This window comes from Caenorhabditis elegans, chromosome I, assembly GCF_000002985.6.
Source record: "Caenorhabditis elegans chromosome I".
NCBI lineage: Eukaryota > Metazoa > Nematoda > Chromadorea > Rhabditida > Rhabditidae > Caenorhabditis > Caenorhabditis elegans.
The window spans coordinates 3806550-3829356 of NC_003279.8; the positions used below are offsets into that span (position 1 = coordinate 3806550).

Genomic DNA, 22807 nt, shown 5'->3' on the forward strand with positions numbered 1-22807 from the left:
AAGCTGTGCAAGCGTGTGGCAGAAAAGAAGAGGACGAAAAAGAAGAAGAAGTTGTGTTGGCGACGAGGCTTCGACGAACCAGCGAAAATCGATGGAGACAAGTAGAGGAGTGAGGGTGTCCGCAGCCAGTGTCGCCGCGCAGTAGCCTCTTCTCTCTCTCACTTTTTCTCGGGAAAACCGGGAATCTGGATGAAAGATAGTGGATAGGACGGAGAGACACAGACACACCAAATGGTGAGGACGAGAAGGATGACGCCATCGGGGGATTCAATGCAAAAAAGAAGAGGTGGTTGGCACATAAATTGTATGGAAAGAATACTATAAACATTAACATTTTAATGAAAATGATACCTATCGAGCGAGAGTCAACTGAAAAGTTAGAGTTTTAGACGGTTAGACAGATAAATAAACACTGGATCTATTGACAATGAGTTTTTATTTTTATTGTTATGAAAATTCAGCATTCTTGGATATTACGGGAAAACAAAATTTTGAGAATGCGTATTGCGCAACATATTTGACGCGTAAAATATCTCGTAGCGAAAACTACAGTAATTCTTTGAATGAGTACTGTAGCGCTTGTGTCGATTTACGGGGCTCGTTTTTCCTACGTTTCTTCGTGATATTTTCTCTTTTTTTTCTTACATTAATTTTGATATTTTATCGTTAAATAAATTATTTTAAAAATCGAGCCCGTAAATCGACACAAGCGCTACAGTACTCATTTAAAGAATTACTGTGGTTTTCGCTGCGAGATATTATACGCTTCGAATATGTTGCGCAGTACGCATTCTCAGAATTTTGAGTTCCCGTATTATATTATTTACCAGGAAGCCTAAAAGTGAACTGAATCCCCAACAGTTCCTAATTCCTATCGCAATAAGATGAGAAAAAAGCTGATAAAGTCCTTAAATTAATCAGACATTTTATTCAGTGCAAATGGGAAAAGAGGGTACAAAGGAAAATTACAACTAGAAACTGCAAAAAAAAGAAATAAGAGAAACTCGGAGAGAAATAGTGGTCACAGAAAAAAAAAATTCCTTTTTAGCAATGGGATGTTGTGTAGGCACCATCTAGAGGGGGAGGGGGAAACACGCAAAAACAACGAGTATTTTGATTGACTTTACATTCGAATCATACACCTTAATAATAAGAATAGGATATGGTAATGAAAAAACAGGGAAAAAAAGAAATCGGGAATATTTCAAATAGTTACAAACAGAAAAAAAACCATTAAAGTAGAATTATGAGCTAGAGAAAAATGAAAAACAAATGAAGAACGCGCAATTAATTATAACAAGAAATAGAACATCAATTTTAATTGGCACCGTCGTTTCGAAGATTTTTCTCTAGAAATGACCCCAATCGTATTGCACATTGCGGAAGTCAATTTCATTGTAGTTCACAACTTCTTCAGTGATACCCTGCTGAAGCCACAAAGACTTCAGCTTCTGATAGAGTTCAGGGTTCAGGTGAAGGGGATTTCCACGTCGGAATCCTTGATCAACCTCTCCGAATTCGTCGACATATGGTGCTGGACGGAAGCAACCGCGTTTTCGTGTCGTCATCAATACAAGGCTACAGTCTCGAACTCTGGAAATGTATAAATTTATGTTTTTTTTTCTCGTTTCAAGTATACCAAACTCCTTCGTATTAGAAAATGATCATGTGTCGATTTACGGAGCTTGTGTACTCCACGAGGAGAGCTTTTTTGTTTTAAACTATAAATTGTGGTATTTTTTCGCTGATTATTTTCACATTTAACATTCAAATTGGCAAATTATCTCTGGAGACCTTCAAAATCTTTAAAAGTGCATAGATTCACACAGAAAAACCATTAATTTGAAATAAATTAGCAATTTGAATGTTTTTAATACGAAAAAGCCTATAATCAAAATTTTGATATCAAAAATCAGGCATTCTGGCTAAAATTCTTGATTTTTGATCATTTTATTATTAAATTTTTTTGTTTTTTTTGTGTATTAAATCAAATTTAACACTTCTCCTCGTGCAGTACACCAGATCCGTAAATCGACACATGTTAGAGTTTCTCATTCGATTTCGCGGCCAATTTCAATACGACAGGCCTGTGAACAACGACTTACCGTAGAAACATTCCCACTGATCCGGAACACTGTGACATATGATAACGACATGCTCCATATGATTGTTTGTTGATCTGAACGAAAATTTCAATTTTTTTAAACTTTAAAAAATTGCAATTAAATTTCTTAAAAACCAACAATTTTCTGACAGCAATATGCCTGTGAGCAGAGGATAGTTCCGCACACTAGACATAGTGTCGGAACATTTGACGTTGACTCTTCAATCGGTATCGTTGGACATTTGAATGTGGCAACTTGATTTATTAATTGACTATACTTCTCTGGCAATTCAACAAGAAGATTCGGTCGAACTGGTTGAACAACAAGATCCTGTCGAAGAGCTTGATCACTTGGAATCGATGATGACCACATTGTGAACAACTTTTCGAGCATACTTCCACTGATTTGTTCTTCAATCTTATGCGGTAAACCCAGATAGCGGAATAATGGCTCCGAACTATTGATTGACGGATCTTTCAGAGCCTCTGGTGGATCGACAAGTGTGATGAAATGATACAAAAGAGCAATCGGACGAAGTAGAGATTGAGCACCTTCTTCCATCTTCCTCCAAAGAATATCAACTCGTCGCAATGGCCCATCAAATGGATGACAAAGAGCGTAAAGCTTCCTGATCGTCTGAGCAGCAACCGGATCCACTTCCATCTGTGATTCCTGTTCCTCTTCCATATTAACATCATTTCCGTCCGCTTCTGAGTGTGTTGCGATGATCTGAAATACACAATTTTAAAACAAAACTGCTCTTCCGATGAAATAAGAATTACTTGGAAATAATGTGCCAAAAGTGACAAACGAAGAACATATGCCTCATCTACAGATCCATCAGGTGTCAGTAATCGAGCTTTTTGATGCGTTGACGAGGAGTTCATGGATTGTGTTCCGTTGTTCCACGTCCATCCGATTGTCATCATCAGAGAAATCTTAATATTTAAGCTTCACCAGTAAATTTCCAAATTCTTCACTTACCGCCAAACTCAAAATATCGATTTGCAAAATGTTCAGATTCACATTCTTCCTCGGACCAGCTGGATTGAATAACTGCACCAAAAATGCAAAGTTTGTACCCGAATGCGGAATTTGAGCAGGTGCAGGTGTGAACGAAGATGTCGACGGAGCACTTAGCAACGGAGATCCCGGTGTTTGAGCTAATTTCGGTCTCGGTGGTTCACAAAGGAATACTCGAAGCATGTCGGAGACTGCGTGAAGCAAGAACTGCATATTATGTGATAGTGATGCACATAGACGAGCCATTGCAGAAAGACAATCTCTTTGACGAGTGTTTAATGCTCCAAAAAGTGGTTTTTTGTCGTAGTGGAGGTACGATGAAATGGCTCGAGCCACGTGAGCAGTACTTTGCCAGGTAACTGTCGAAATCACGTACCCCTTCAGATGTTTTTCTATGAAATTCGTCTTCAGCTCATTGCCACGTTTCCGGAACTGAAATAAATGTTTTTGTCAAATATAATTTCCAAAAAATCATAGTAAAATGTTTTAATCTCAATTTTTTATTATATAACTTTTTAAATAGGATTTACTCAGCTCTATAATTTAAAAATTAAGATTTCTAATAGTTTTTATATTTTAATTACGACACGACAAATGTTTGTTTAATGCCAAAAAAAGTGTGCGCCTTTAAAGAGTACTGTAACTTCAAACTTTTGTTGCTGCGAAATTTTTATCGATTTTTCATAGTTTTTTCAATAAAACATGAATTTATTGAATAACTAAAATGTTAAAAATTTTTGATGTTACAGTACTCTTTAAAGGTGCACACCTTTTCGCATTTGACCAAATATTGTCGTGTCGAGACCGGCGAGTACCGTATTTTTGCTGAAAAAATCACAACTCCAAAACTTTAAAAATTTGTAAAAATGAGAAAACTTAGAATTTTCAAGTTGTCCATGATTTTTACTATGTACAAATAATTATCGCTAGAATTTTTTTAAAGGAATTTATTTTTTGACTATCCAAATTTTTATTACAAACCAACCTTCATCATATTCTTCCCAAGATCTTTTATTGGTTCCTCAAAACCTTCAAAAGAAGAAGAACATATACGATTCGAGTTGATCAACGCGGGGAATGGTCGAATTAGTGAATAGAGTACATGCTGGATTTGACTACTCAACGGCTTTTTTCCACTTTCTTGAGATTCAGGAATTCGAGACGATGAACCTATAGCTGGGATTGTTTCAGGTGTAGCTGCCGGTGATGTAGTATTATTCACATCTTGATCCACAAACATCGCAGCCAATTCATTATAGAATTCTACGTCATCTTGAGAAGGTGACGTTGTCATAAGCATTTGAGATTCGGCAGACGCTGGCATATGTGTAGCACTACTCATTTCCATGGCTCCAAATTGTAATACACCAGCAGACGTGTTGGCAGTATCCGGATCCTTGCTGAGCTTCTCAAGATCCAGCAGTGATCGTTCGGAATGTGATCTCTTCCTACTATGACCCTTCTTGCTGACAGATTCCGAACTGAGCGGCATTTCCAGATTCCGTTTGACTCGTGCCACCCATGTGTCAAAGTTCTCCTTTCCGGCTCCAGAGACAGTGGAGAAGCTGAGAAAATAAGATAATTTTAAAGAAGTTTAAAGAAATACACTGTAAAATGTTTTGTTTTATTATGAAAAATGAATTTTATGGTTAACTTTCAAAGCATTTTGCTTCAATTTTGCGGAAAATCGGAAAATTTTCGTTTTTTGACTCTTGACCGTAGCGTCCGGAATTCTATTTTTTAAAATTTTTTGGCCAGTTACTCCATTTTCTATAGAACGCACCCATTTTGATTCGTCAGCTGATAGGCTGGCAATACTGGAATCGCCGCATTCGACAATCGTTTGCACAACGGACACTGATATTCTCCATTCTCGGTATCAACCATTTTATGCGAATGTTGACCAACTTGACGGGCTCTCAAACTCTCGCGAGATCGATTCGCTTCGGCGAGACTGAAATTAAAAAATATTTAGACTTTTTTGGATTATAGAATAATGAACCTTCGATAACACTCATAATGCATACTATGTGAACACGTGGAAACATCAACTCCATATTGAAGTGTAGCTGGTGCTGTTAGAAGATCACGTGTAGATATTGTCCCACTTGAAGCCGTCATGAGCTCTCCATTTTTGTTCTTATGAGTGAAAAGTTGAGATCTGAAAAAAAAAAGAAATTGTAAAATAACTTTTAAAAAACTCAATTAGCCAGCTTACTGTTGAATAAACGCTGCGCAAACCATTGGTTTTCCCTGTTGCGGTGCAATTATTTCATCCTCTTGACACAGAATACACGTCAATGTTCGGGGTTTCACGAGCTCCGCGTGCCACTTATTTGCACCGATACAAACCGGAAAATCGTGACCAACTTGCTTCACAACATCTTCATCGAAGAAATGCTTATTATCATAGTCGTCCTTCTTCACAACAGTTTCAGATTTTTCAGAAGGTGTCTGTGATTCGTCTTTCTTCTCTTCGTCCTCAATTTTCTTCATAAACTTTGACTGCATATTCGACATTTTTGCCATCGCTTTTTGTCTCATTTCCGCCGCCCTTGCAGCTCGCTTCGCTTTGATTTCTTCTTCGGATTGTGCTGGCTTGTTTTCAGGAGCTGGAGCTGCTTCAGGAACACCTGCTCTAGCTTTAATCAATTTTCTGTATTTCTCGACGGTCACTTCGAGAAGGATCGGACAAATCGATGACTCTGGTTTTCCAACAAGTCCTTCTAAAAGCGACAAAAGACCGATCGATTCCTCTGCACGTTGTGTAAATCCGAAAGATGGATTCTTTTCCTCTTCGTTTAACGCGATTCCGATCAGATATAGTGTTTTGTGGAAGAGACGATCACTTGAGAAACGGCTACGTCGAGCTGTTCTATCGATAATCAGACGAACAACGTGAATAAGAACATTTGTGGTAAGAATTTCGGGAATCCGCTCGAAAAATGTTTGAAAATCCGGAAGAATAGGCGGCGCACAAGCTCGAACCGACCTTAAATGTATTGAATTTTGATAGTAAAATATAAACTCAATAACTCACTTTTCCATTTTCGCACGAACTCTTGCCTGACTCTGTTCAGCAGCTGACTGATCACTTTTTGAATAATGCATGAAGAATGGTGAATAGGTTGGAAGGCTCGACTCTTTGCAATGGAATTGTCCAGCTGTGGTGGCCAGTGGCTTTCGGAAGTCTGCAACCAGATTTACTGCTTCATGAAGAGAAAGACGCTTCGAATTGATATCATGTGACATTTTCTGTTGAATCTGGAAATTTTAGAAGTTAATTTGAATAAAAACCTTCATTTTCTGTTTTATTATACCCAAAATGGCCGATAATACCTTAAAAACGAAACTTAATTTTATTTTAAAAGGCGGTTCAAGAAAATACAATTTCTTCAACTTTTCCTTGCCGCAGCGGTCGAATTTGTATTAGACTATCGTGTTATTTTTTACATTTTTCTTTGTTGATTTAGACACAGGCTACTAGTATTTAAGGAAATTAGGTCATCTTTCGAAATTTTGAACAGCCATAAAAATTATCTGAGAAATTTATTTTCCTTATGAAATTCGGTCTTTCGAGGCTTCGTAGTTAAAAAAGTCTTACATGACTGAACGTATGAGATCCAGTACAAAGAATATGGATAACTTCTCGTTTCATCTGATCCATCGGACGAGTCTTTCCAACTCCGTATGTATACCGTTCACAGAGAATCAGAATCAGACATTGTATGAACTCTTCAGCGATCATCACCAACGTCTTACTCAGATCCTCTGATTCCGGTTTCGCTGGTTTCTCATTCGCCTTGTCTTGTTCAAACTCGGATGTAGCCCATTTAAAGAGACGGAATCGATGAAGAAGGTGGAAAATGAATTTTGTTGACGGTGTGAGTGCAGCTCCTACTTGCATCATCAGAACATCACGATCGAACATCTCATTTCGACAGAGTGGAGAGAAATAATTATGAATCTGGTTTATCAGCGAAAATCCATTTCTTCTCCAAAGTGTCGCGTTGGATTGTGCACACAGGACGAGCACTCGGAGACTCAGTTCGTAGAGATTCGTCTCGTCCTTACAGTTGATAAGTTCTTTGATTCTTTCTTGATTCAAACTCGTATGTGAATTATTACTTCTATTCAACAAAAATCCCGTGTAATTCGAAGCACTAAAGAGACCCGCGATAATTCGAACAACCGGCTGATGGACCGAGGTGGATGATTTAAGCACGTCAAAATGTGATATTCGACATGATTCTCCGTTGATAGTGACCGTCAATTCATAGGTATCCTCCTCGGATTTTGTATAGACAGGTGGCATACGATTCATCAATTCAAGGCACATTATCATTAGACGATTATGAACTTCTTCCTGAAAATCCAATTATTTTGAGATTTTTAATTACTTCAGGAAAACTCACATTAGTTTCTGCCCATCCAATAATCATCGAAATCGCGTCTTTCAATCGTAAAAGGATATTGAACGCTGTTTCCCACTCAGATTCCCACACTTGATGCTCAACGGCTTGTCGTTTCACCTCATCCATTCCTTGCAGATGCTGCAGGAAAAGCAGAAAATCAGCGAATCCTTGAACAAATCCATCGATAAGTTCTCGATTCCAGTCGCTTTCCGATGGCACAGCATTCAGGATATAGGCCATATCTCGAGTGATATGAAGGGATCTTCTTAATTCTGGTGGAAATGAGCGACTTGTGAAATCAAATCTCGCGATTTTTCCGTCATTGTAATCTGAAAATTAGAGAAATTCAAATATTGGTTTGATACAGGGGAGGGCGGCTTTATTTCTATATTTCCGGCAAAACGGAAATTGCCGAAGTTTTCGTTTTTTCGGCAAATTGTGGTTTTGCACATTTCTTTTTTGAAAATTTGAGAATTTCAATTTCAATCGGCAAAATTGTACGCATCGTATAAATGTTCTCACATCTATTTTGAAAAGTAAGCAAATTTTATAAAAATAGCTGAAGAAAATAAGAAAAAATTTCAAAAAAGAATCCCAGTTTTAAGTGTTTCCGTCTAACAACTTCCGGAAACTTGCCAAAAATCAAAATTTCCGCCCACGTCTGGTTTGATATTTTCAAAACTCACACTTCACAAATTTATCAGTCTGATCCCGAATCGCTTTCGATATCACACTGAATGCTTGATCTTCGGCGACAAGTTTCCGAGCCAGACTAGGAACAGTCATGAATTGAACTGATAACCCAACAACTGAAACATCCATCTCATGATCATCTTTAATGAAATCCTCGTAAATTTCATTATAATGTAGCATAAAAGCCTTTGCAAATCGAACTTTCTGATCATAAATCATGAAAACTGTCCGCATGAGCATTTGATGCAAAATCGATCTTCCAGCTTTCCACATTTGTGTATCCTGGAGAAGAATATTCTCTAGCATTGTGAATGTTGAAGAATCTCGTGAAGGACCTGGAGATTCTTGATGTTCTGAAACTCCTGCCAACGCTGCTGTTATCTCTTCTTCATCATCCGCGTCAATTTCCATTTGCAGAGCTTCTCCACCAATATCGTCGTCATCCATTTCATCAACATCCATTCTTCCATCAAGTGCGAATAGTTCTTCCTCTTCATCATCCGGCAAAACCATAACATTTCTGATAATTCCGGCAACTAGACGTTGATCCTCTGACTTCATTTTCCGCGTGTAATTCTTTTTCAGTGCAAACTTTGAACTCAGCAGAATTTCTCCAACAATTTCGCGAAGGGGAGCTGAAAATAAAAACACGATTTCGAATAATGAAAAGAAATAAAAAGAAATAAAAACTAACGAAAAACATCCATCTGTGTGTTGAGCCAAGTAAGAAGGGAGATCGAAAAATTCTGAAGCGCGAAAAGCGTGGTATCCATAACCTTAACACTTAACGGTAGATTATGATTCGATGATCTTCGAATTGACGTTGGATCTCGAGCTGTTTTTCTCTGAACATCATCCTTAGCTTTGGTGCAATCAGCCTTACTGCCAAGTTTCACAGCACTTCGACCTTCTCGATCGACAATTGTGGCTACAAGCATCGCCTGATCCTTTGTACAATGTATGTACAATTCCAGAACTTTGATCACCTGGAAAAAACGGGGAAATTGAAGATTTAATTGAAATTCGGAATATTAATTACTAACAGATTCATAAGTGTGAGTTTCATCATTGTAAAGAACCGTCAAATATTGCTGTGCCTCATTTGTAACCTCTGGCTTCATTTTCTCGAAAATTTCGGGAAGTTTGAGATCATCTTTATGAGTGATCATTGAAAGGGAAAACTGTAAAATGATTTCCACCAGCTGTTCACATCGTTTTTTCAATTCTGGAGCCAACACTGCCGCCTCTTCATCGTCCTTTTTCTCGTGATTTGCACATGCGTAACCTTCTGTCCATGCATCTGCATCACCACAGTCACAATATCCCGAACCGGAGGAAGAGTGCATCTGGAAATTTTTTTTCAATTATAAATTGGATTTACTTAAATATGCGTGTTTTATCATTCATATTCGCTCAAAATAATCAAAAACTTTTCAAGATTTTGTCTATGTTGGTTTAAAATTTCGAGAAAAAGGGCAAGTTTCGGCTAAAATCTGAATGTTTTTTTTCAGAAATTTTCTGTGGAAATTGATTCATTTTGAGGCATCCTCACTTTGTATTTATGAGATTTATGAATTGAAACTTCAAAACACTGAAGACACATGACACATGTCCCATCAGTGGCACAATCCAGACATGTATACGTAAGTTCTCCGTTTTTAAATACATGGCCACAAATTTGTCCCCGTCTTGCAGGATCAACTCCGGCAATGCCATTCATTGCTTCCAGTGTGCTCTTTGTGTTCCGAACGTCTAGTACAAATGCACTGACCAGTGGGGCTAGGAGAATCTCTCCTTGGGAACCTGAAGCAAAATTGGCTTTTTAATATATATGTTTTTTTTTTCAAAAAAACCCACCTAGAATTCGTTCATTCGCGGCTGTATTGTCCCATGGCAAATCCGAATTCACTTCGAACACCTCTGGGACCTGTACAAGCCAGTGCTTGAGCAGCAGCTGGCGTACTTGGGCCCATTCACCCTGTCGAGCTGATTGTATTAAATCGACAATCATTCCATTAGTCGAACTGAAATCGGTAGCTTGATAAAATAGGAGCATTTCATCTAAGAAAAAGAGGATTCGTAAAAGAAAATAAAATATATTGATTATTTTCCGACCCCCCGATTATGCTGCTGATGACCATATCAAAATAAGCGAACGAGAGGACAAAAAGCAGTGATGGGAGGCAAAAATGATGACAGTGGACACTAGGAGAAAGTGAAGGAGATGAGAGAGAACGGGAGGATATAGATTTGCTTCTCTCTCTCTCTGTTTTCGATGCGAGAGTGTTGCCGCAGATAAAGAGCTCTCACGGACTCGGTGCAATGCATCGTGGATTAAATAATTCAACAATGAGGAAATTGAACTATTAAAAATATTGATTATTTTTACGTGTCAGCGAATTCACTGGCGAAGCAATAAAAAAAAACTTTTTTTTAAAATCAGACTTTAGAGCACGTGGACTTTGAATGTTTCACTCATATAACGTCAAAATAATTTAAAACTATATTTTAATAAAAGTTATTTGACTTTAAAAGCAATAAAATATACTTTTTCACCGAAAAAATAACTGATTTCGCGAAAAAAAACAATCTAAAAAAATAAAAATAAAACCCTTGGGAAGTGGATCGTGGCGAGACCCTGAAGGTGAGGCATGCGCCTTTAAGTGTTCGGACTACGGTACACAAATTTCTCTTTTTGTTTTCAATTTCCTAATTTGCGTGGATCGCTGAGAGTTGTTAGATTTTTGAGTTTGTATATAGTTTTCTTTTTTATTTTCATCAAAAATTAAAGTATTTCTTCGTGAAAAGTACTTGGTCAGCAGGAAAAAAAGGTTCTCCCGCGTTTTTACCCCTTTGTGATAGAAAACTTTGCATATTCAGAAGCTTGCTCATCGTTTCGATGATCGAGATCTTTCTTCACATTTCATAACTTTTTTAAAATATCAGTATAAAAAATGGATCAATATTATAAGTTGTAATCGAGAAGTTAGAATAGCAATAGAAACCACAAAGACATTCGGGCCCAAAAATATTTATATTTTCAAACTAACTGCAGCACATGAAATTATCTTCGATTTTTCTCCTTCACGCCGACGTCGCGTGCTCCTCCCAGCCGCCGGCCTAGTCTGCGGTGTTTTTAGGCCATCATTTTCGCGCGACCACCAAATCATTTTTCGAATCTCGACGCGCTCATTTGTGCACTCAAATGACTATTTTCTGCCTCTCTGTCGTTTTCTTTTTGTCAAATAATATTGCTGCCCTTTAAAAATATTAAAAATATCATTCCAGATCAAATGTTTGGAGGATCTGCACCAAAACCGTCGATTTTCGGAGGAACCGCTGCTACCACAACAGCCTCATCTGGATTTTCTTTCGGTAATTCGAGCACATCAACAGCGAACACAGGTATCGATCGATGAAAAATTCAACTAATTTATTTTTTTCGTTTTTAGGCGGAAACACGAATACTACCGGAGGTTTTTCTTTTGGATCCGCACAGCCGAGCACTGGAAGTACTGGACTTTTCGGAAACAGCACAGCTACTGGTAGGTTTTTGGTTTAATAAACTTGTAAAATACGCTCCCGTATTCAAAAAGTATAATTTTAAATTTTTCAGGCTCAATGTTTGGAGGCTCCTCTGCTGCAGCTCCAGCCCCAGCGTCTGCTGGAATCTTTGGAAATTCTGGTGCCGCGGCGCCAGCTCCCGCTTCAACGAGCATTTTTGGAAGTTCTGCAAATTCAGCAGCACCTGCTACAGTAACGTTTGGCGCAAGCGCACCATCAGCTGGTGCTGGCATGTTCGGAGCTAATAAACCAGCTGCTCCAACTGGCGGCTTGTTCGGATCATCCACAAGTACCGCAACAACTGCACCAACTGGCGGGCTTTTCGGTAGCTCAACTGCTGCGCCATCAAGTGGATTATTCGGATCCACGGCCGCTCCAGCAGCACCAGGAGGACTATTTGGAAGCACTTCCACCTCTACAGCGGCTCCATCCGGCGGCTTATTCGGATCTTCAGCTGCTCCAACTTCCACAGCCCCAGCTCCTTCTGGTGGTTTGTTCGGGGCTGCACCAGCTACTAGCAATGCTGCTCCAACCTCTGGATTATTCGGAAATTCAGCACCTGCTGCGACAGCTTCATCTGGTGGACTATTCGGCGCAGCTCCAAAGCCTGCAGCTCCATCGGGAGGTCTTTTTGGTTCTACCGCTCCTGCAACCACCGCTGCAACTACAACTGCCACATCAGGATTGTTCGGAGCACCAACATCTGCTCCTTCGTCCGCTCCAGCCACTGGTGGTCTTTTCGGAGCCTCTACTGCTCCCGCCGCTGCTACTGGAGGTCTTTTCAGCATTGGTGCTGCTTCAGCATCCACTCCATCTGTTGGATTGTTCGGTAATTCTAGTGCTTCTACAACCGCTGCGGCAGCCCCTGCCACCGCCCCAGCGGCAGCTTCAACTGGAGGATTGTTCGGAGCCACCACCGCCGCAGCCGCAGCACCAACCTCATCTACAACTGGGGGATTATTCGGATCTACCGCCGCTGCTCCGGCCGCTTCACTTCCAACCGGAGGTCTCTTCGGATCGTCAACTCCTGCTAAGACCCCAGCCGCACCAACAGCAGGACTCTTTGGAGCATCATCGACAACCACCACATCAGCTCCAGCTACTGGATCTTTGTTCGGAACAGCTCCAGCAACCACAACAGCTACTAGTGCAGCTCCAGCGGCTTCTACTGGAGGATTGTTCGGTGCTTCATCCACAACTACGCCTGCTTCTACAGCTCCGACTGGTGGATTATTCGGAGCAGCAACCACAACTGCTCCCGCCGCAGCAGCTCCGACTGGTGGCCTGTTCGGGGCTGCGACTACAACTGCACCAGCAACTGTAGGTCCGACCGGTGGATTGTTTGGAGCAGCAACTACAACAACACCTGCTACTGCCGCTACATTGGGACAAACTCCATCTACAGTGTCAGCAACTCCATCTCTTCCAACCACAACCAGCACTACTTCCACTCTTCCAAAGCCAGCAGAAGCTACTCCAACTCTTGGACTTGGCCTAGGGCTCACTTCAACACCATTGGCTAAGGGAACTGGGTACATTTTGGTTTACTTTTTAAAAATATAAAAAAAACTCTTAATTTCAGATGGACAACATCAGGACTTAAAGGAGCTGCAACTACATCTGCAGGCCTGAAAATTGGTGCAAGTGGAAGCGACACACTTTCTGAAGAAGAAATCAAAGCAGGACTCGGTGGAAATGATACAAAAGCCTTCTTCACCGCCCTTCAAGAAGTTGTCAATAGTTATCATTCGGAAATTGCGAAGCAGGAACGAGTATTCCATAATAAAATGCTCGAGCTTAATGCTTATGACCGTGAGCTCATTACACTCGAGCCAAAAGTTTTAGGATTGTACAATGAGATGGATGATTTGAGTGGAAGCTGCAAGAAACTGCATTTCAACGTCGCCTCCATGACTTCTGTCTTGAACGATATTGAGCAAAATGTTGTTGAGCTAGAGAACAAGCTGAGCCTTCCAGAATGGCATACTCTTGATTACAAATTCCCACTTGATAGCAGATTTGCGTCGAGACATGATGTTCAGAGAGTGCAAATGTACGTCAAAGTTATTGATTTTTAATGGATTAAATTTTTAAGAAATATATTAAATTTAGCTAAAAACTTCAGTTTTCCCAACTTTTTCTTTGTAAAAGCCGATGGAAATTGATTTTTTTTCATATATTGCCCTATTTGGCATGCTTTGGTTGATTATCTCACGCTGTTCCGTTGATTTGGCTCGATTTGCATCCAATTTTCGTAATTTTTGAATAGCTATCGACTTAAAATATGACTAAATTAACGAATTAACGCCAGATAAATAATCAAAATATGCAATAAATCGGGATAATTCGATAAAAACTATATTTCAGCCGCTGCGACAAAGAAAAAGTTGACAAAATTTCGCAAAATCCTGCCATAAAACTATCAGATTTTTTTCTTGTTGAGAGTTTTTGAATATTTAAGCAAAAAAATCCACAGGTTTTTTTTAAAATCATAATAACTAAAACTTTTTGAAAGCATTTTTTTTGTTTTTTGTTCCGAAAATACTTAACACAATGCAATCGACAGTCTTGAAGACGAAAGAAAAAAAGCAAAAAGCGACAGCCCTGGACCTTACTCCCCTTAAAAATCAAAATAATAATTTCAAAAAAAAATTCCAGCGCTCAAATGATGCTCAACGTGGATTCCCAAATGAAATGTGCGGACTTCGATCTCGATCAAATCACCAAGTCACTTAACACAATGCAATCGACAGTTTTGAAGACGAAAACCGAGACCCCGCTGGAGAAAACTGAGCTTATTATGAAGAAGCAGCTGCAGAAGCTGATGGATCTCTCCACTCAACACGGTACTAATTTTAGAGTTTTTAATCAAATTATTAAATGTCAATTTTTATTTTACAGATGCTACTCGTGATAAGCTGAACAAGCTGAAGGATGACCACAATCTGAAAACGAACAACTCGTCGAAGGCCTAGATTCTTACTTTTTATTTATATATTCATTTTTTCTTTAAATTGAAACTCTAATTCTTTAAACCTATACACTTTCACCTGTTTTCTTCATGATCACCACCATCACACTATTTATTTTTTTTGTTATTGTCTGTTTTGTTGTGTGTTTGGTTGAGTTTGTGAATGAACTTGTTTTTAAAAAATATTGATTATATTTTGGTTTTTTTTTTCAAGTGTTTTTTAAAATTACACTGATATATTTTATATTTTCTTGTTTGGAAAATATTTACTTGTGTATTTTAACTCTACATTTTAAAATTAAATTTTAAATATAATTAATTGTTTTATTTCTTCATTTTTTTTTTTTTTTTGGCTTGGAAAATTTTATTTAACTAAAAAAATTAACATTTTAATATGTGGCCCAAGTTATACCCAAGTATTTACCTCTTGCTCTTTAAATTTCAACGAATTTCGTTGAATTTCCCCCATTTGCGGGGGTCACTATTGTTATCAAAAGATCCTTATCATAGTTTTTGATGCTCTAGAAATTTCTAATTGCTTTTCCTTGTGATTTTGAAAACGTTTACAGTGATGTTTCTCTTTTTTGATTTCATCAATTTATCTTGCATCCCTAGGAGCTCCTAGTCAAATGTTAGTATTTTGTGATTTTTGAAAGTACGGTAGCTGCGAGATCGATCGTTTCGAGACTGGAAACCCTACTTTTCATCAAATATCGTAAGATTCCTCGAAGGAGTAACCACCTGTATTGAAAATCGAGGGTGTCAGGTTTTCAATTTTTTGCTAAAATCGAAAAACTAAACTTTTCTTAGAAATAAGTTTTTTAATTCACCAATTTTTGTTTTTGATGTTGATGAAAAAATATATTTACGAAAACAATTTTTAATTTTCTTTTCAAAAAATAATAAAAATAGCCAAAATTTAAAAAAATTTTTTTGATTTTTAGTGGAAATTCAAAAACCGACACCCTTGATGTAAAATTTCCCAACATTGAAAAAGAGTGATATCATTTTTTCCAAATTAGTATTCGTCAAAGTGCAAAAATGCTCTCCGTCTCTTCTCAACGTTGTGTCGTCAATAGTGCTGCTCATTCGCAATTGTTGCTCTCAGAGAGCAGAAGTGGAGGATTATTCGTACACCTGAAGAGACTATATTCCCGCATTCTTTCCTCTTCGTCTTCTTCTTCTTCTTAACCGAAAAATTCGTCAAGCTTTCGCCTTGCTCATTATGCAAAATCTGTTTGCCCCGAGGTCCGGCTAAATGAAGGATCCGAGTGTGTTTTCGTTGAAGATGTCTTTCTTCTTTTCTGTTTTCTCTCTTTTTTTTCTTCTCCAGCTCCACGTAATTGGTGACTCGAGTAGAACTCTATAGCCATTCAGTCTTCTCCAACATCGTCTAACAAAGCCTCTCTTTCAGCTTCTATCTTCTCTCTCTCTCTCTAGTTGACGTCTTCTACGTCTCTCTCTCTCGTTTCAATCTCACTAACCCCCTATTCACGTGAATTCAGCGTCGTCGTCGTCGTCGTCTTCTCTACCCGTGATTCTCGTGACTTCACATAAGCACAATGTCTGCGCCTCCGCTATACGGGTATGATGATAGTCCAATAAGGAAGAGAAGCTCTCTATTGCAGAGTTGAATCTTTTGGGCTAAGTTTATTAATATGGCCATGCACCAGCTTTTTTTTCACATTCACTTCTCTTGTTAAGAAAATTTGAGTAAAATTCGAGTAAAATTACGACTTTTGTAGAATCTGCTATTTTAATTCCAGTGGCCTAGATTTTAAGCATATAATTTGAAGTTTTTAAAACTTTTTACCGATTTTTACTTTTAAAGTTAAAAAAAAAATTATTGATATAATAGTAGGTCCTAAATTATTACGATGTATGCTAGGTCTACTAGCTCTTCTGAAATGAATTTCCACAAATTTATTCGATCATTCCAGTGAATTGGAACTTCCCTCTCAATTGAGACTACAATAATTTGAACATCGTTAGTTATGCGATCAATTAAAGGGCGAAAGGATAACGCATACACTTTCGTTTGCCCGATGTAGATAACAGAAAAGCCATTAGTTGAGAGGCGTCAGTTTCATTATAAACTTCGTAATTCACTTCTGTTTCATAGGCAGTTGCAATGAAGTGATCGTACTTTAGATTTTTTTTTTCTAATTGAAATAATTTCTCCAAAAGCCCATGACCGGAAATCAATTTTTGAAATTTTCATCTGTCGCACACTCTCTTTTGCCAATTCTGTTTGGCTATATATATATGTGTGTGTGTGGTTTTGTGCATGGCTACGAGGGGCTCGACCCAATTAAACAGCACGAAAGGGAAAAGGAGTCCCTCTCTTTTTCGCTCAGCTTTCTCTTATTCCCGATTCTAGAGAGCCGCGCCCCCGACATTTGACATGGAAGAAGAAGAAGAAAAAGAAGAAGAAACATATGAGATCTCACGAGCGCACATCTTCTGAAATGAATTCCAATTGCACCTTCTTATTCGTGTTTCCTGCCAGCAGACTACTTTATTTCTTTTTTTTCTGATCTATGTGTCTTAGAATCTGAAAAAAATTTTTGTCCATATCTGGGCGAGACCCATGGAAATTAATGTAATGTGCCTTTAAAGGAACATGAAAAAGAAAATCCGAAAAAAAATTGAATTTGCAAAAAAAGATATCTCCAAGAAGCCTATTGCTCATTTATTTTATTTTGGCAAAATTGAAAAAAAAAAACATTAACATTTTTTTTTAAATTTTCAAGCAGTTATATTCGGTCATTTAAACTAAAAAATTGTGGCTCTACTCCACCTTGAAATAACCACAATAGTAAGTACAGTAGTTTCATTAAAATAATTTACATTTTTTGGCAGCAAAAAAAGTCTGCTCCCAAATAAAACCCAGACCCGCCGTTCATCACTTGTGTTATTCTTTTCTCGAAAAAAAACGACTCGATCCATTCGTTTTCAGGATATGCTTCTGTGTGTGTATGTGTGCAAAACGAAGAAGCACGTCATCCGAAATAAATAGTCACACATCTCTTTGCTCCCATTTTCCCTCTCTTTCTCTGGTTCTCTCTATCTCTCTTCATCTCTCTTGTTATAGACGCAGAGATAACCCTCCGCTCACAACCACGCTCACGAGACACTCACCACGCGCTCACTCTCTTCGATTTTTTGGCTGTGTTGGTGGTGGCGGTGGCAAGAGAGAGAGAGTGAAAAAATGTGAAAAAAAGGCATGGGTTCCTTGGAATATATATGTTTGGAAGAGGTTATATTGACTTTAACTAACTTTTTTTGCTCAAAAATTTTGCTCTTTTCTGCTATTTTCGCCAATTTTATTTGCTTCAAAAATGTTTTCTAACATGCTGGCCGAACTTTTCCCTATTTCTTATCCATCTTCATCATATGATTCGACCTCATTTCGTAACTTCCTTCACTACGCTCCTCAGTCATGAGGAAGTATTGATTGGTCTGCCTCGTCCACACCACGTCATCAATTTTCCAAAGTTTATGTTTTTTCAGTGTGTGTGTGTTCTCTTCTTCTATTACTTCTACCACCTTTCTCTCTCTTTTTTCACTTTTTTGAGCATTTTCCGATCAATCAATAATCGATTAATCAATTAATCAACTTCCAGAAGAATGTCATATGCCTACCTTTTCAAGTACATTATCATCGGGGATACTGGAGTAGGAAAATCCTGCTTGCTCCTTCAGTTTACCGACAAACGTTTCCAGCCAGTTCATGATTTGACGATTGGTGCGATTTTTAAATTTTATTCAAGTTTTTTTTTCAAAATAATTATTTTCCAGGCGTCGAATTCGGAGCCCGTATGGTGACAATTGACGGAAAGCAGATCAAACTTCAAATTTGGGACACAGCCGGACAAGAATCATTCCGCTCCATCACTCGTTCCTATTATCGTGGAGCCGCCGGAGCTCTTCTCGTCTACGACATTACACGACGCGACACATTCAATCATTTGACATCTTGGCTTGAGGATGCCAGGCAGCACAGTAATTCCAATATGGTTATTATGTTGATTGGAAATAAGAGGTAACATTTTTTTAAAATATAGATTATTGGTTTTTAATATATCGAAAAATAGGTTAACTACTGTTGAAATTCAACGATCGATCCTTGAATTTTGAAAATAAAAATTTTCGCCGGTTTTCCACTGCATTCTCATTCGAAAAAAAAGAACAAAACTAAAAAAATAGTAAAATCGAAACCTTTTTGATTAAAAGCTGTGAAAAAAAGGAGAAAAAACAGTGCCACTGGGTTGCGAATTCACGCTCCGCATCTCTTTCTGTGTGAAGTGTCAAGTTGCCTTTTGCAAAATTCAAGGATCGATTGTTCAAAAATTTCTCTACAAAATCGAACAATTTATAGAAATTTGGTTTTCCAAATAAACACATTTTTATTCAAAAAAATAAAATAAATGTTTTCAGTGACCTGGAAGCCCGTCGCGAAGTGAAACGTGAAGAGGGAGAAGCATTCGCACGAGAGCACGGACTCGTATTCATGGAGACATCTGCCAAGACGGCTGCCAACGTGGAAGAGGCGTTCATCGACACTGCCAAAGAGATCTACCGTAAGATTCAAGAAGGCGTGTTCGACATTAACAATGAGGCAAACGGAATCAAGTTGGGACCACAGCACTCTCCAAGCTCACCAAATTCTCCAGGTGGAAATGCGACGGGAGGATTGGGCGGTGGATCTGGATGCTGTTAATTTTTGATGATGTTTCTTTGAATGAGCTTTGAATGTTTTAACTAAATCGTTTGAATACCAATCTTTTTTATGTTTCCTCCTCTTTTCGAATGTCGTTAGGCACTTTTCTAGTCTCCTTTCTCTCTTCCAGAACCATAATTTTACTTTACATATATATTGCAATTGTCTCTTATTACTACCATCATTTACTGTATATTGTCGCCTGCTTTTTCTCTTTCTCCTCTCTTTCTCTATTTTCTCTCCTTTTCATTCAGTCTCTCACCAATTGTGTGAATATCTGAAATTCCTGTGATTTTCCACTCAATCCATCAGAACAACATGTTGTGAAAATCCCGCTCTCTCTCCCTCATTTCCTCTTAAAAGTTTGTATGTAAGCTCTACTTCTTTTTTCCTTTTCTAATTCTTTCCATTTAATTACTATACGTCTCCAAGCTATCAAAATTTTCAGTGAAATAAATGAATTTTATGAGCGTTTCGTCGAGGATGGAATATATTTTTCTTAAAGTTGAAGTTCTTTTTGATTATTTTCTACAGATTGATTGATAAAAGATTGAATTGATAAGAATATGGGGAGAGACGAAAATTTAGAAGAAATTAGTGGCAAGATTTTTTTTTTGGAAACTTTACAAATATGGTTTCTTAGAAGATGCGAAATTTTTCGATTTTCGTGCCAGAAGTACTGTACCAGGTCTCGACACGACAATTTTTGTTTAATGTGAAAAGGTGCGCGCCTTTAAAGGGTACTGTAATTTCAAACTTTTGTTGTTGAGGAATGTTCTTTTTTTCATGTGCTTTTATTGTTATATTTTAGTTTTTTAATCGAAAAAAATTAGAAAAATCTATGAAAATTTCTCAACAACGAAAATCTGAATTTACAGTACTCTTTAAAGGCGCACCTTTGGTTTTTTTTTGCAAAAAAATATTTTTCGCTTTTTTCGAAAAAAATGTGCGAACCTGTCGCTATAATTGAAAAACTAGCATTTTTTAAAAATATTCTTACCAAAAATAAAAATTTTTTACCAAAAAAAATCAGACATCGATGACTCTATTATGTTCTCTGAACATTGGTTAACTTCTGATCTCTTTGATATTTTTTCTTCTTAACAATTTTCTCATTTCTTCTTTTTTCTTCTCTTCGCAGATTTCGAAATCAAATTTAATTTCTTCATTTTCAGCCCCACAAATACACCTCAATGGGCCCACATCGTCTCCTCTACCAGGCTCTGTGCAAAGCCGGAGATAAATTTGTCTATCCGGTGCTTCCAGCATTCGCCAAGCCGGCTTGGAATCATGCGGCCGGTCCGAAAACTGTATTTTTCTGGGCCCCAACCATCAAATGGACTCTTATCGGCGCTGGACTCGCTGATTTGGCCAGACCTGCTGATAAGCTTTCTCTTTATCAGGTAGGGATTTGTGAAATTTGTTTTCTGGTCCCGCAGCGAAAACTGGAGTGATAATTTGGTGTGTGTGTGTGCCTTTAAGGTTACTGTAGATGTATTGATTACATATTTTTAGAGGTTTTTCTCGTTGTTTTCTTCTCGTTTGTTTTTCTTTTCAAAATGAAGATAATCTCTACAGTAACCTCAAAGGCGCGCGTGGCGAGACCATTCCGCATAAACGCGTCCTCCTTGAAACTCGTAGAGGTGGATACATGAAAATGAGATAAATTTCTAACTAATCTAAATTCTAGTGTTTTCTTCTCGAAAACTACCGAAAAAAGCAATATAATATGCATTAAAATCTAAATTTTTCAGAACTCTGCTCTCTTCGCCACTGGAGCCATCTGGACGAGATATTGCCTTGTCATCACCCCAATCAACTACTATTTGAGTAGTGTGAACTTTTTCGTCATGTGCACCGGGCTCGCCCAGCTCTGTAGAATTGCACATTACAGGTATATTCAAATTTATTCTATTTCCCTGCAATTATGTATAAAATTTAGGTATCAAAATCCGGATTGGGAGACGAAGGAGATCATGGAGACCCATAATTAAATCCATAATTTTTCAAGATTTAGGAACGACAACGAGTGATTTGTATACAGGCATACACAATACATACAATAAAGATTTATAAATATGAATAAAATTTGAATTTAAACCCTTTTCTTCGATATCATATGTGGATTAACTCTTAGAAATATTTTTATTTTTTAACACAAGTTGAGCTTCGAACTTCCCTAATAACAAAACACTAAGCTTCCTGAATGTCGGAATGCGGTGTCCAATGTATTCTATCAATAATCGTTGTTGGATTTGTGTGGGGAGCTACTAATCCATTGCTCAGAGCAGCCTCAAAAGATCTGGAGAACAAAAAGAATGGAATAATCCTGGGATTTTTGAAATCTTTTCTCAACTGGAGATTCTCAATCCCTTTCGCTCTTAATCAATCTGGATCGGTGAACAAAACACATTGAACAAGTTATATAGAATAACAATGTATTTTAGGTAATGTTCAACGCTCTTGTTGTAAACTTTCCTGTTACTGTTGTTGTTCCGTGTGTGAATGCGATTCAGTTCATCGCAACAATTACAGTCGGGTGGTTGATGGGAGAGAAAATGCAGGTGTCCACAAGGAAGCAGAAAATTGGAATGACCATTTCATCGTTGGCAATTATTGGAATGCTGATTATCGATTAAATTAAATGTGAAAAAAAACGTTATTTTCATGTAAAACGCACTTTTTAGACGGAAAAAGTCAAATTTTCAGCCAAAATTTTGCTGAAATTTCAAAGAACCATATAAATCCGATTTTTTGTATTTGGTGAGGCTCACACTACCAACTACAATCAATTTTAGTCTCTAAATACCATTGCTCTGGTTGCGTGTCTGGAAAATCTCAAAGTTTTCATTTTCAGGATCGAGGAGACGCCGGAGTTCCACCAAAACGAGCACGCCACGGAAATTGATGCACAGAATCTCAATTTGTTCCCTTTATTCACCTAATTTATAGATTTTTTTTCTTAAAATTACAATTTTTATCGCTTTTTCTGAATTTTAACCCCCCAAAACATCAAAAACTCGTCGATCTCTGTAATGTCCTTCCCGATTCCCATGATATTTAAATGTTTCCTCCTTTTTTGATGTTTCTTCCCCGATTTTTCCCGAAAAAAATACAATTGTAACTTGTCGACAAATACGTGTGTTATCGATTAAAGTTTTATTTATCGATTAAATTCTCTCTGTGAAATTCGTTTGAATAATAATTTATTTGCCTTTCTTTCTTGAGCAGTTTTTGCTTTTCGGGTTTCCTTTTTTCAGAAAATAAAAATATTTTTTATAATATTTTGAATTGAATCAACATTAGCTATAGC

General features: G+C 37.9%; 5 protein-coding genes and 2 non-coding genes across 10 annotated transcripts; 5 read left to right on the plus strand and 2 right to left on the minus strand.

Annotated features, from left to right (window-relative positions):
• Positions 1-913: 913 nt before the first annotated feature.
• Positions 914-10260, minus strand: ubr-1 (E3 ubiquitin-protein ligase ubr-1). The gene is made up of 17 exons (NM_058830.7): positions 10094-10260; positions 9789-10039; positions 9280-9582; positions 8931-9222; positions 8230-8871; positions 7544-7872; positions 6733-7494; positions 6169-6392; positions 5347-6120; positions 5131-5289; positions 4912-5082; positions 4114-4693; positions 3090-3560; positions 2888-3043; positions 2244-2834; positions 2106-2179; positions 914-1593 (listed from the first exon to the last, which is right to left on the minus strand). Exons 1-17 carry the CDS (start codon positions 10245-10247, stop codon positions 1350-1352), a joined length of 6177 nt encoding a protein of 2058 aa, NP_491231.2. The 5' UTR covers positions 10248-10260; the 3' UTR covers positions 914-1349.
• Positions 10261-11524: 1264 nt separating this feature from the next.
• npp-11 (Nsp1_C domain-containing protein) lies at positions 11525-14947 on the plus strand. The gene is made up of 6 exons (NM_058831.8): positions 11525-11641; positions 11689-11781; positions 11853-13332; positions 13383-13853; positions 14459-14646; positions 14702-14947. The coding sequence occupies exons 1-6, from the start codon at positions 11530-11532 to the stop codon at positions 14773-14775; spliced, it is 2418 nt and encodes an 805-aa protein (NP_491232.1). The 5' UTR covers positions 11525-11529; the 3' UTR covers positions 14776-14947.
• Positions 14948-15106: 159 nt separating this feature from the next.
• On the minus strand, positions 15107-15441 carry F53F10.7. Its single transcript, NR_000052.1, has one exon. It is a non-coding gene; the product is annotated as an Unclassified non-coding RNA F53F10.7 (non-coding RNA).
• An 892-nt stretch (positions 15442-16333) lies between these two features.
• On the plus strand, positions 16334-19965 carry unc-108 (Ras-related protein Rab-2; the record flags this gene model as incomplete). Of its 4 annotated transcripts, NM_001356804.3 has the most annotated exons (4): positions 16334-16356; positions 18398-18519; positions 18573-18816; positions 19212-19494. In NM_001356804.3, 4 exons carry the CDS (start codon positions 16334-16336, stop codon positions 19492-19494), a joined length of 672 nt encoding a protein of 223 aa, NP_001343725.1. The 4 variants fall into 4 exon arrangements, with proteins under 4 accessions (NP_001343725.1, NP_001379759.1, NP_001343726.1 ...); NM_001393282.1 differs by lacking the exon at positions 16334-16356 and having other exon boundaries at positions 19212-19965; NM_001356805.3 differs by lacking the exons at positions 16334-16356; positions 18398-18519 and having other exon boundaries at positions 18593-18816.
• A 704-nt stretch (positions 19966-20669) lies between these two features.
• mpc-2 (putative mitochondrial pyruvate carrier 2) lies at positions 20670-21596 on the plus strand. The gene is made up of 3 exons (NM_058833.9): positions 20670-20897; positions 21249-21388; positions 21437-21596. Exons 1-3 carry the CDS (start codon positions 20688-20690, stop codon positions 21486-21488), a joined length of 402 nt encoding a protein of 133 aa, NP_491234.1. The 5' UTR covers positions 20670-20687; the 3' UTR covers positions 21489-21596.
• A 93-nt stretch (positions 21597-21689) lies between these two features.
• On the plus strand, positions 21690-22778 carry F53F10.8 (Transmembrane protein 234 homolog). The gene is made up of 2 exons (NM_001393285.1): positions 21690-21892; positions 21942-22778. Exons 1-2 carry the CDS (start codon positions 21701-21703, stop codon positions 22131-22133), a joined length of 384 nt encoding a protein of 127 aa, NP_001379760.1. The 5' UTR covers positions 21690-21700; the 3' UTR covers positions 22134-22778.
• Positions 22294-22764, plus strand: F53F10.6. Its single transcript, NR_000060.1, has one exon. It is a non-coding gene; the product is annotated as an Unclassified non-coding RNA F53F10.6 (non-coding RNA).
• Positions 22779-22807: the final 29 nt, after the last annotated feature.

Bases quoted from the DNA above. Each gene is read 5' to 3' on its own strand.
- F53F10.8 (NM_001393285.1), top strand. From the start codon at position 21,701: ATGTCGGAATGCGGTGTCCAATGTATTCTATCAATAATCGTTGTTGGA. The intron at 21,893-21,941 runs GTGAACAAAACA...AATGTATTTTAG, and splicing joins CTCTTAATCAATCTGGATCG to GTAATGTTCAACGCTCTTGT.
- npp-11 (NM_058831.8), top strand. From the start codon at position 11,530: ATGTTTGGAGGATCTGCACCAAAACCGTCGATTTTCGGAGGAACCGCT. The intron at 13,333-13,382 runs GTACATTTTGGT...TCTTAATTTCAG, and splicing joins CCATTGGCTAAGGGAACTGG to ATGGACAACATCAGGACTTA. The intron at 14,647-14,701 runs GTACTAATTTTA...TTTATTTTACAG, and splicing joins GGATCTCTCCACTCAACACG to ATGCTACTCGTGATAAGCTG.
- mpc-2 (NM_058833.9), top strand. From the start codon at position 20,688: ATGGGCCCACATCGTCTCCTCTACCAGGCTCTGTGCAAAGCCGGAGAT. The intron at 20,898-21,248 runs GTAGGGATTTGT...TAAATTTTTCAG, and splicing joins ATAAGCTTTCTCTTTATCAG to AACTCTGCTCTCTTCGCCAC. The intron at 21,389-21,436 runs GTATATTCAAAT...TATAAAATTTAG, and splicing joins TGTAGAATTGCACATTACAG to GTATCAAAATCCGGATTGGG.
- ubr-1 (NM_058830.7), bottom strand. From the start codon at position 10,247: ATGATTGTCGATTTAATACAATCAGCTCGACAGGGTGAATGGGCCCAA. The intron at 9,223-9,279 runs GTTAGTAATTAA...CGTTTTTTCCAG, and splicing joins AAACTCACACTTATGAATCT to GTGATCAAAGTTCTGGAATT. The intron at 3,044-3,089 runs GTAAGTGAAGAA...TTAAATATTAAG, and splicing joins TCGATATTTTGAGTTTGGCG to ATTTCTCTGATGATGACAAT.